Here is a 12,932-nt window from a genome sequence, read left to right as displayed (position 1 = left end):
CTGCTCTTAGATAGCATTGTTTCTTTGCCTTTCCATAGAGTTAGAACACACACTCCTTGCCAAGTGGTAATGGGGAGTTGTGATTCCAGATCTTGGATCAGAGCTAATTAGTCTTAGGTGGGCACTTGACTTAGCTGAGTCTGTTAGATCCTTTCTCCAGGAATTTGGGATGGGACATGGTGCCTCTAACAAGAACTAAAAAGAAGACTGTTAATAGAATAGTTTCCCTTCCCCCATTTCTGTCTACCTTTCTGGAGCCATTTGAGAAACTCAAAGTTGGTTTTAAAAGGCAGCCTTGGGACAACCAGCAAGATAGTGCCAGAGTAAGGAGTAACTAGAGTCAGCTTGTGCTACAGGGTAGTTAGTAATCACCTGGAGCTATCTAAAGTGCCTGTCTGGGGGTTCCAGGAGACCAAAAGAGCATCCAGGATGGAGAAGACTGCCCATCAGCAAAGAAGATTCATAAATAGAGCACTCCATGCCCTGGAGGTCGGTGCCCATCCTCCACTGGCAGCACAAGCCTTGGGAGCTATTCCATGGCTGGAAATGGAAGCTCCACTTCCCAAAGACAGGGGAGGAAGAGACAATTGGGCACCAACTTCAGCTACTGATTAGTAACTTCCATAGGCTAAAGTATAAGCCTAAGAACAGCTAAAATTTGAAACTTTCCAAGTCAGAAAGAGGTCAATAGCCACAATCTTAACTCTACCCCTGGCACAAAGGAAACGGGGTAGACAGAAAATCACAGTGCTGGTAGGGACCAGTTTCTTTCCATCTAGATTCAATTGCAGCTCTAACTTAAGCACCAGCACCTCTGGCAGGGAGGAGCTGGGAGGACCTGTGCCAGCCTCTGTGGGAAAATACATGACACATCACAGAGGCCAGTGATCATCCTACTCTGGTGGTGCAAGTGTCCTGGGACCTGTTCTATGGCTGGAATTGGAAGTTTAGTGTAACCCTAAGAACAACTAAAATTTGAACCTATCCAAGTAGGAAAGAGGCCAGTAGCCACCATTTTGACTCCGCCCCTGGCCTAGAGGGGAAGCCAGGCTAACTGAAAATCACTATGATGGCAGAGACCCGTTTATGTCACCCAGAATGGACTGCAGGTCTAACTTAGGCTTCAGTCCCACCTCTAGGACAATGGAGGCTGGCACAGACTGAATAGTTGGAAATCTACCAGGGCAACTGTGGTCATTTTGGACTCACATGGCATAGATTGCTACCCACACCTGCAGCTCCATCCCCATTCCAGGTGGGGGAGAAAGGGGCATGAAGCTTCATCAGTCTCTCTGGGCAACTACAGTCTTGGCCTGCATAACTTGGATTGTAGCACACAGCTGTGGTTCTGTCCCTACTCCTGGCAAAGGAGAAAGTTGGGAGAAGCTTCATCGGTCCCTGGGGCAATGAAGGCAGCTTGAGCCTCCACAGCTTGCAGCACAACCTACATCCTTTGCTCCTACTGCATAAACAACAAGGGAGAAATGATAAGAAGACCTAAACTAGAGAGAAAAACTGCACCCAGAATAAATACATCAACAAAAAATTACAATCCATACCAAGAAACAGGAAGAAATGGCCCAGTTAAAGGAATAAGATAAGCCTTCAGTTGACATAAAGGAGTTGAGACAACTAATCATAGATTCAAATAAATCTCCTTAATAAATTCAATGAGATGACTAAAGCAGGTAAGGATATTAAGTAGACGTTGGATGAGAACAAATAAGAATTTGAAAGCATACATAGAAAAATAGCAGATCTTATGGGAATGAAAGGTGCAATCAATGAAATTAAAAAAAACATTGGAATCATATAACAGCAGATTTGAGGAGGCAGAAGAAAGGATTTGTGAGCTTAAAGAAATGGCCTCTGAAAGCAAACATACAAAAGAAAAGATGAAGAATGGAAAAAATTGAACAAGGTCTCAGGGAAATAAATGACAGCAAGAGATGTGCAAACATATGTGTCATGGGAATCCTAGATGAAAAGAAGGGAAAAGGGGCAGAATATAATTTGAAGAAATAATGGTAGAAAATTTCCCAACCCTATTGAAGGACATAGATATCTGTGTCCAAGAAGCACAACATACTCCCATCCGAATAAATCCAAATAGAACAACTCTGAGACACATATTAATCAGAATGCCAAATGCCAAAGACAGAGAGAGAATTCTGAGAGCAGCAAGAGAAAAGCAATGCATAACATATAAGGGATACCCATTAAGATTAATTACCAATTTCTCATCAGAAACCATGGATGCAAGAAGACTGTGGTGTGATATATTTAAGATACTACAAGAAAAAAAGTTTCAACCAATAATCTTATATCCAGCAAGATTATCTTTCAAAAATGAGGGTGAGTTTAGAATATTCACAGATAAACAAACTGAGTTTGTAACCAAGAGACTGGCTTTGCAGTAATTACTAAAGGGTGTGCAACAGCCTGAAAAGGACAGGAGAGAGGCTTAAAAGAGGGTCTAGAAATGAAGATTATATCAGTAAAAGTAACCAAAAGTGTCAAAAGAGTGGTGAAAATAAAATATGACAGATAAAACCCAAATATTTTGGAATAAATTTAATCATGATGTGAAGCACTTGTATTCAGAAAACTACAACGCATTGTTAAAAGAAATAAAAAAAGACCTAAATAATTGGAAGAACATTTCATACTCACAGACTGGAAGACTAAATATCATTAAGATGTCAATTCTACTCAAATTGATATACAGATTAATGCAATCCTGATAAAAATTCCACCAGCATTTTTTAAATAAATGGAAAACATGATTATCAAATTTATTTGGAAGGGTAAGGTATCCTGAATAGTCAGAAACATCTTAAAAAGGAAAAGCGAAGTTGGAGGACTTGCATTTCTGGACTTAAAGCATATTACCTAGCTACAGTGGTAAAAACAGCATGGTACTGGCATAAAGACAGACACACAGATCAAAGGAACTGAATTGATGGTTCAAAAACAGACCCTCACATCTATGGTCAAGTGATTTTTGACTAGCCTGTCAAAGTCACCCAGCTTGGGCAGAACAGTCCATTCCACAAAGAGTGCTAAAATAACTTGAATATCCATAGCCAAAAGAAGGAAAAAGGACCCCTGTCTCACACCTTATACAAAAATTAACTCAAAATGAATAAAAAACCTAAATATAAAAGCAAGAACCATAAAGTTCCTAGAAGAAAATATAGCAAAATATCTTCAAGACCTGGTGGTAGGTAGTGTATTCTTAAAGGAGATAAGAGGAGGGCTGAGAAGGACTACTGATGTTTAATGTATGCAAAAGTTTTAATTAACTTTACTGTAAAAGTGTGGAAATGTATAGAGTTGATGGTAACACATTATAGTGAGTAACAGCTGGTTTATTAATCAGAATATGGCTGTAGAGGATAGTCTAGGGATGTAAATGCCAACTGAAAGAAAACTAGAGAATGATCTAGGGTCTAACACAGTAAACCCAGAGGTGGATAAGAATTGTGGTTGACTGTACAGATGCAAGAGTGTCCTTTGTGAGCTGGAGTAGATGTACATCCCTATTGCAGGGTGATGTGAATGTGAAGAATTAAGGGTAAAATTCAGCTGGAGTGACTACTGACTGTGGTTAACAGTAATAATGTAATATTCATGCATCTATGCCAAAGATGTACTGTGTTGGTAATGGGGTAGTATGGAAAGAGTGTGCCAAATGGACCTAGTAAGAGTCTGATTATATTATCTCATAATTTGTAACAAATGTTCTACCATGGTGTGGTGTGTTGATAGAGGGGTGTTGTAAGTGAACTCTTTATGAACTAATCATTCCTTAGAATGATTTCCAAGATATTGTTAAGAAAAGAATTCAAAATATAGGATAGATGGACAGCATGGAACCATTTGTATAAAAAGAAAGGAAAAATATACTTAGACTATTTACATTTAAAGTAATTATTGAGATGTCAGGGTTCAAGTCTGCCATTTTATTATTTTTGTTTGCTTCCTCTGCTTCCTTTTTCTTGTCTTCCTGTGGGTTACGTAAATGTTTTTTAAGGTTCTATCTTGATTTATAGTGTATTTGAGTGTATCACTTTTTATCATTTTCTTAGTGGTTGCTCTGGGTATTTACAATATATATTTGTGGCTTATCACAGTCTACTGGTATCAACATTTTTCCAATTCAAATGAAGAGGGGAAAGCTTTCTTCCATTAAATTCTTTATCTCTCCCATTTAAAAATATTATTGCCTTGAGTATAATTGGGATAATTTGCATTCTAATCATCATATGTAATTTAGAAAACTTATGAGAGAATTGTAGTCTATTTTATTTGCCCATATTTGTTCTTTCTTCTTTCCTGATGCTCTGAGATTCCTTCCCTTCTTTGAAAGAACTTCCTTTAGCTATTCTTTGAGGATAGATCTGCCAGTGACTAATTCCTTTTGTTCTTCTTCATCTGAGGATGTCTTTATTTTCCCTTAATTCTTGAAGTACAGTTTACAAGAGTCTCAAAATTCTCAATTAACAGCTCTTTTCTTTCAGCACATGATAAATGTGTCACTTCCTTCTGGCCTCCATGGTTTCAGATAAAAAATTCAGTATTATTCGCATTGGTGTTCCCTATAGGTAATTTTTCATTTATCTCTGGTTACTTTCAAGTTTTTTTCTTTGTCTTTACTTTTCAGAAGTTCAATTATGATGAGTCTTGGCATGAATTTCTTTGGATTTATCCTATTTGGAGTTTGCTATGTTTTTGAATTTGTGGGTTTATGTCTTTTGCCAAATTTGGAAAAATTTTGCATTTGTTTATTTGAATATTCTTTCATCCCAGATCTCTTTCTCCTGTCCTTATAGAACTTAGGTGATATAAATATTGGCTATTTTTTATTGTCCCCAGGTCCCCGGGGTTTTTCTGTTCCTTTGTTTCCCCAATTTATTGTCTCTCTGTTGTTCAGATTGGGTAAGTTCTATTCTTCTGTCATCAAATTCATTGAGTCTATCCTCTGTCACCTCCACTCTACTTACTGAGTCCAACCAGCAAGCCTTTTTTTTCTTTTTTCTTTTTAATGTCTGTTATTGTATTTGGGGGTTCTATAATTTCCCTTTGATTCTTTTTTTTGTAACCTCTTTCTTTGATGAGATTTTATATTTTTCACTTGTTTCAAGAGAATTTGTATTTGTTCTTTGAATCGTTTTTATAATGGTTGCTTTAAAATCTTTGTTATATAATTCCAATATCTGAATTTTACTCCATCATGTTGTGATTTTCTTGGTTCTTGTTATGATCGGTGATTTTGACTGTACTGGACATTTTGACTAGTATGTTAAGAGACTCTGGAGCCTATTTAAATTTTTTAATTTAACAGGCAGTCAGTCCATTTAGGTTTAGCATATATGTCCTAACCTACTTTTGTGGGTCATGTTTCCAATTGCAATCTCATTTTCAGAGCTTTCATAATGCTCCTTTGGTGTGCTTGATTTTATCTCCTGCCTCTGGGGCTCCCACTGGTATTGCTTGAAGGGTGAAAGAAGTGTTCCCAGCCTACATTGCCTGATTCTTCTAGGTGAGGGAAGGGAATCTCCAGCCGGCAGAGATAGAGTACTTCCTGAGATGGTGCTTTTTGTGGCAATATCTCACTTGCCAATACCCCCTGCTAAGTGGTATCTTTGGGTGGGAGCAGAGAGTCTCAGGCCGATGGAAAAGGAGTGTGCTTCCCCTGTCTGGTTATTGTCAAGAGGACTTCTGATCCTTTCCATTTCTGCCATGCTTGCCTAGTGTCGTTGGCAGGACTTCTATTTCGATTTGGAGGAAGAATAAGCCTACCTGGGCTGCCTTCTGTTGCTAGGTTGCCTTCCTCTTTCTATCTTCAATGGTACTCTTTTTGGTTGTCTTGTTATACTATTTTCAGGGTTTTTAGTTGTACTTAGCAGGGAGAGACTAGCCTGTGCCATTTTGTCCAGACCGGAAATCCTCTCTATATGCTTACATAGGCAGAGAAATCTTTCCAGAGGATACACTGGTGTATTGTATATACACTGGTAATATTGGTTGTCTTGGGGAGGAGACCTGGGAGGTAAGGAGTTGGAAGGAGACTTTTTTTTTTTTTGCCTGTTTGTATACCTGTGGTTCTCATTTTGAATCAAGTGAATATGTTATCTATTCAAAAATAAAAACAAAAAAAGTAGAAGAAGAAAAAAGCTTTCCAACTCAGTCTTGTTTTGGGGAGTACAAGCAAGGAATAATAATGATATTACAGCATAGGACAAGCAAAGTATGGATCCAATTGTTGGTCATTTTATAAAATTCCACTGACTTTCAGTTTCACTATAACTGCTTTAATCCAGATCCCTGACAAAAGAATAATATTCTCAGTGGATTTTCAACTTGCTCATACATTTTGAATAACTTGCAGAATACAAATGTGTAATTTAGATAGAAGTGGCTGCTTTGGGCAGCATACTAGTACCCTAATCAGCTGAAAAAAATAATATTTGTATGATATTAAAACAAAATTAATAGCAAGACAGTGATTACATGAGAAGATGTTATATTGTAATTACTGAACTTGTAAACAACTCAGCATAATTAGTGCCTTAATTAGGATATGACCTGAAATTTTAGCTTACCAAATTAAAAGGGTAATTAAAAGTAGCATTTGTAAGAAAAGTGAATTTTAAGAAATATAAGATAATTAGAAATCACTTTTTTTTCTCATTTGGGGGAGCATCTTTGTAGGTATTAAGGCTTATGATGCAATTACTTTAATTCCCAACTCGACCCCAATACAGTGTCTAAAGCTGATGCCTAAGAAGCAAGTTTAGTCATTCTCTGCCAAGAAGTGTACACCATAGGATGCAGAGCAGCTCCCAAGCACAACAAAACAATAAAAAAGACTTTTCTCTTCCTAGTACCATAAATGAAAAATAAATTAGAATGTTTATATTGACTTTGTTCAGTCTGTACCATTTGCATACAACTATTTTGGATCCAAATGGAAATTTTAACCACAGCCATTTATTCTTCAACACATGCTTCTTGGAGGCTTTTGAAGTCCCACAATTTACAGCAGGGTGAAGGTTTGAATCCAAGACCAAAGAATTTCCAATCAGTGGATAAAAAATAGAGAATTCAATAAATGTAGTATAGTTATTTGGAGAAAAAATAAAGCTGGCACCCTACCTCATTCCTTATGACAAAAAATAGCAATGAACTCCAAAAGGATCAAGAATTTAATATAAAAACAAAATCATAAATGTTCTATTAGAAGATATGGGTTAATGTTTTTATAATATTGTAAGTGAGAGAACCTTTTCAACCATGGCATGTAAGCCATAAAGGAAATGACAAGTTTTCCTACTTAAAAATTTTAAATTTGCAACATCAAGAAAAATGCCCGATTCAAGGCCAAATCAGGAAGTAACTGATTAAAATCTGAAGCCTTCATAGATATATACTTTTTTTTTTCTGAAGTACCAGGGCTGCGGATTGAGCCCAGGACCTCATATGTGGGAAGCCAGTGCTTAACCACTGAGCCACATCAGTTCCCCTGAGTTGATTTTTTCTTTTGTTTTGCTTATTGTTTGTTTTCGTTATTTTTTTAGGATGCACCGGAAACCGCACCTGGGACCTCCTGTGTGGGAAGCAGGTGCTCAACTGCTTGAGCCACACACATCCACTACCCTCATATATATTTTGATTCATTATTAAGGCATAGCTGTATTCATCAATAAGGGAACAATCAGAGATATGCATAATGATTTATTTACAAGGATATTCACTATGTTAAAAAAAATAAAAGAATCTATATGATAAAAATAAATCATAAAGTCACTAGATAAATTATATCATAGCCAAGGGCTGCAGCCATTAAAAATCAGAATGTTTAATAGCACATAGATATTTTCATGATAGGATATTGTTAAAAAGAAAGAGACTATAGATGAATTCAATTTTATTTTAAAATATCTTTCCTCTCTAAACAGAAAAAAAGGTTAGAATGAAACAAAATATCAGTGATAATTATCACTAGAGGTGAAATATGGAGGAAAGTTATTTTTTTCATTTTTAGGTAATTTCCAAATTTTCTGTAATAATTATTTTTTATTCATTACTTTTTTTATCTTTTGGAGTTTTGAGGAAAAGAGTATATCTGATATTAATGATTAGTTTAGAACATATATGAAAGATCAAAATTGAGGGTTTGAAGAGTCTAGCTTACAATACAGCAATTGTGACAAGCCTCATTTATTAAAAAAAAAAATCCCTCTACCATATTCAACGATATTATATCATATGCGTTAAATCACAGCCCCTGGAAATTCACAGTGATCTATTCCTTTCTCTGACCCTACAGATCTAAAACGCAGGCTGCCCTTCCCAAGGCCCAGCATAATGAAACAGTTCTTTCATAAGAACAATGACATGCCTGTCTACTCCTAATTGCCTGTGTTTTAGAACAGGGAACATGAGGCCCAAAATTCAGATTACCTGGTTTTAGCAAGAAACTTATGTCTTTAATTGGAGGCTCCTGCCATTCACAAAATAGCTAGCACTAGTAACACAGAAATGTCATCATTGAACTTCCTCTGTACCTGTAGGTTTTCTTAATTTCTTCATTGGATGCTCCCTTATGCAGACCAAGAATTTCATATAGAGCTTCTCCAGATGTTGACAAAGTCCGCTGTCTTTGGTTAGGTAAGTTACAATCCATTTTCTCAGGCTGTAAAACCAAAGGGTGGGGTGGGGGTGGGGAGGAATAGCCATGAAGGGTATGCATAGTGGATCCCATTTTGTAAAAGAGGAAGACAGTTCATTTTTGACCTTTTGTGAAATGACCATCTGAAAGACACTTGTGTAACATCTACAAAAGAAGAGGAGGAAGAGGAGAGCCCAAACAGGGTTTCAAGTCAGGGAATTAAAAATAACAAATGGAACAAGGCTTGTCCCATGGTTAAATAGAAACAAAATGTTGTCTAAATGCCCAGGTAATTCAGAATTGTTGAGAATCAATCCTCACAGGTCAGGCAACTATAGATTTTTTTTATTTTTGCCAGAATTTGCATAACTTCTTTCCTTACATTTTCCAAATTTAGCCAGTAATCATCCATTTTACTATGGCTGTCTTGGCCTAGCCAGTGTCAGAGCAAGAGTTTTTAAAAAACAAACAAAACAAACTCCTTTTAAGTATCAGGGTAAAAAATGTATGGTGCCATCTGTGAGCCAGGTTAGAACTTCTTGGCAGCTGTGTTATCTCAGATTCCTGGACCATGCTCATGGGTATCTGTGCCTGAGATAGTTCTTTTCTCTGTTAGTCTATGTAGAAAGAGCCAGGCTATCCCAGGGAACTAGCAGTGACTGAGTACCATCGGCGTGCCTAAAGCATAACTTCACATGTGTCACACCATTTAATCCTATTGTGATCACTTGAGGGCATCAGAGAGGCACCTCAAAGTTGTCTGGAGTAAGAGAAATAAGATTGCTTTCTTAGAATTAAACTAGGAAGTCAGTGCATAACGGATCAGCAAAGAGATCTAGAAAGTCATCTAAAAGAGATAAATGGCTTACCAACCTGTGAGACTTGACCCTAGAACTTGATCAACTACATGAATATAACTAATGATGAGTTATCAGGGTCGTCTTATGCTACTTTTTCAGAAAACTAATCAGACTTGGACATGTAGAGAAAAAGAAATGCAGAGGCAAATGCTAACTGGGCCATCCAAGTAGTATCAAGGGGAAAGAGCCTTAGCCAAAGGATTCAGTCCAATATCATTCAACATTTGATTCTTGTAGCTCTATACTCATCCAGCCATAGTCTGGTTATGATTTGGCATCCTATGTAGGTCTTCCTGGAGAAGGAGACTACACTTGTCATGTGTATTTAAGTGCCCCCGCCCAATGACAATGATTTCTTATGGTAAATGAATAAATTGGCACTCTAGAGATGATTTGGCTTCCTTCTAAGTCTGCCCACAGGGTAAGCATGAACTTGTCATGCTGACACAAACAGTCTAGTTCCAGGATAGTGGTTTTTCTCCAGAAAACAATAAATAGGCATTCTGAGTTTATACATCGCTGTAGAGAACATGGCTCCAGGTTGTCTGGCCTTCGGCGATGGGCCTGCTCTCCAGGTGCTGCCCAAATCAGCTGGTTGAGCCTAGAGGACTGAGGGTTTGGGCAGTCCTTCATTGTTTCAATCATGGTAACTTTACTATATGGCAATACATATCATGTAACTGGCTGGTAGTCTCCAAGTGGTAACAGGTATATACTCCTCTGCTTTGCTATCCCATCTTATAACAGGAAACCGAGTTTGGGGGAAGTAATGTTACTGATCTACAGTCACATAGCTGAGCCCTGAATTCAGATCGATCTGATTCTAAAACCCATGTTCTTGCTAGTGTGTCATATTGAATAATACTTGATATTTATATAATGCTTCATATTTTACACTGAATTTTCACAACCAGAATCTCATTTAACCTTCACAAAAGCTCTGAACAGTGGTGACGCTACACTGACTCCATCTAAGTGCTTTCATCAGTCCCCAGCTATCATTCCCTCCCCATACCTATCCCTCTCCAAACTCCTCTTCCCAATGGAAAAGAAGGCAGATTCCATTTCTTGTAGTTTTCATACATAGAAACTCATACCCAAGAAGACAGAGTAAGAAGCTATTCCTTTGGCTTATGTAGTTTTCAAAGTCATCTCTTCACTTAGCAATCCAAACGCATTTAATCTATTCCTGCTAAACGAAATCCAGTAGCTAGCTGTTTTAAGGTACGGATTAATCAGTATTCAGAGAATGGGTTGTTATGGAGTTTGGAAATTGTTTCACCTTCCTTTCCCTGTTCCCTAAGGAAGATTTCCTTTTTGACAGATAATGTCTCCTAATTAAGGTACCAAACAAAGCCCATTAGTGTCAGGATTGGAGGGCAAGAAAAGGAGAGTTGGTCAGTGTGGTCAGCAATTAGCTACCTCTAAAGACCGAAACCTGAAGGAGCCAAAGGACTGCACGGCTGCTTTGTGTCCAGACAGTGCCAGCACTTGTTCTGTCTCCTTGCTGATCTAGAAACCAGACTCTTCATATATTATTGATTTAGATGACATTTAGTTTCAGATTCAATAGTCATATGTTGAAACCCCTGGTTACTTTAATGGGTGAAAAGTAAAAGTAATGGGTGAAAAGTGTGCCTCTGAGACCAATCTAACTACAGAGTAATAGTCAAAACATCCAATAAAAGCTCTCCCTAAATAACCTTAAACTAAATAATGAAGCCATACCCTTAATTAATGCTTCATATAAAACATCATTTTAATGAATTCTTTTTCTGTATGCCTTTGAATTTTAATATTCCTATGCAAAATTCAAGCTTTATTATTTATTCATAGTCCCTCATCTGTAAGCCATCTAATGGAAAAAGAAATGTTGTTGTGCAAAGTCATTAAGTAATTTAATTTTAATCATCCAGTACATTATATTTAATCTTCTGAACGCAAAATAATTTTCTAGCTCCATTACAGTGCTATCAATATCTTAATTTCTTAAAGAATTGACCAATATACAGTGACTACCAAACCTCGCACTGCTTGTCTGCCTCTTCATAACACATATAATTGAATAAAGGTATAACATCCTAATAATGGTGTGATTCAAACTAAACATACATTTAAAAGCTTCCAATTCCAGAAGTTCTAAGAGTGCGGTTCTAAATTTTTAATCATAAAACTAAAGTTCCCTTTCAAAGCAAAAGGAGCTATATGTATATCTATTATGCGAGTTCTGAAAGATGGGGAAAAATTGAAATGTGCATTTCTTGGCAGGGCCCTTCCATGACTGAGAAAGTGAATGGGGGTGGGTGAGCTCAGATCATTAAATAAACACAGCCAAAAAAAACATTTAATTGTTGTCATCAGGTAAAGCCACACTCTTATCATTTTGTTAGCAATTCTGTGTCTTCTCCATGAAATTTACTTAGTGGAGCAAAATCCCCATATTCAAATAGCATTGTATCTTAAGGCTAAGTACACTTCAAAATGCTTATCCTATGTTTAAGAATAATAATTATGCCTAGCATGATTACTTATTTGCTATTTGTTGTCTCTTAATGGCACTGGTATTTACATGAACATCAGCTGGAAAGCAGAGCAACTCGGAAATGTTAAAAATAACCCACAGTACCTGTTCCTATTAACTCCACTTCTGTGTTCTCAAACAGGAACAACTTGCTGTTTTCAACTGATCTGGAAATAGATGTACAAAGAAATGAAGGAAGGCAATAATGGAAGGAGTTGTCCCATACCGTTCCACTGTTTCAAAGCAAGCGGCTGCTCCTTTCCATCCTCCCAGGCAGGGTTAAGCGGGTCAGTGAAGTCGGGTTACTTTTCATTTGTTACTCTGTCAGCCAATAGGTCATCCCTCTGGAAAACATAACAAAGTGAAAATAAATCATGCATGACCAGAAAGCGTGCATCCAGTGATACCAAAACATGTGCCACATCCACTTTTGATCATTAGTCAACTGGTCCTTGGCTCAACCAAACTCTACCATGGAACTGGCTAGAGGGTTTCCATCAGGGCTTTCAATTTTAAAAATATGCTAATCTCTTGAGTTACAGAGTAAATTCTTTTAATTTTTATTTTATTTTTGGTCAAAGGCTAGTACTAAGCAATTATTTTTAAATTATTGGAAAGATTATAATATTAATAAGGATGAAACTTTAATTGTTCACTACATGAATCCAACTATTTTCATATCTGCTTATTTTTCCCTAGTTCTTGTTGAGAGGCACCAAGTCAAAGTTGTGACTAAGACGTTTTAAGAAATAGAGTATCTTATCAAAACAATACCCAAACTCTCATATACAAAGGTCCCATGAAAAAATAGTTCTTATGATTTCAAGTAACTTCCAATACTGAAAAAGTTTAAGAAATCTGAGACAGTTGTTAT

The 12,932-nt window shown here is 37.0% G+C and overlaps 1 protein-coding gene across 2 annotated transcripts in view; it reads right to left on the bottom strand.

Moving 5' to 3' along the window:
* Window positions 1-12,382, bottom strand: part of DNAJC5B (DnaJ heat shock protein family (Hsp40) member C5 beta) — an 88,802-nt gene extending 76,420 nt beyond the window's left edge. Inside the window, exons 1-2 of one of the 2 annotated variants that reach the window (XM_004477782.4) lie at window positions 12,285-12,382; window positions 8,574-8,701 (exon numbers count right to left, since the gene is read on the bottom strand). In XM_004477782.4, coding sequence (XP_004477839.1) covers window positions 8,574-8,692 — 119 coding nt within the window. In that variant the 5' untranslated portion in view covers window positions 8,693-8,701; window positions 12,285-12,382. Of the gene's footprint in view, window positions 1-8,573; window positions 8,702-12,163; window positions 12,240-12,284 lie in introns of those variants that run through there. The other variant, XM_058275580.1, reaches the window with a different exon arrangement.
* Window positions 12,383-12,932: the final 550 nt, after the last annotated feature.

This window comes from Dasypus novemcinctus, chromosome 14 (assembly GCF_030445035.2).
Source record: "Dasypus novemcinctus isolate mDasNov1 chromosome 14, mDasNov1.1.hap2, whole genome shotgun sequence".
Classification (NCBI taxonomy): Eukaryota; Metazoa; Chordata; class Mammalia; order Cingulata; family Dasypodidae; genus Dasypus; species Dasypus novemcinctus.
The sequence above is the reverse complement of the archived record's forward strand: the minus strand, read 5'-3'. Positions and strand labels throughout refer to the sequence as shown.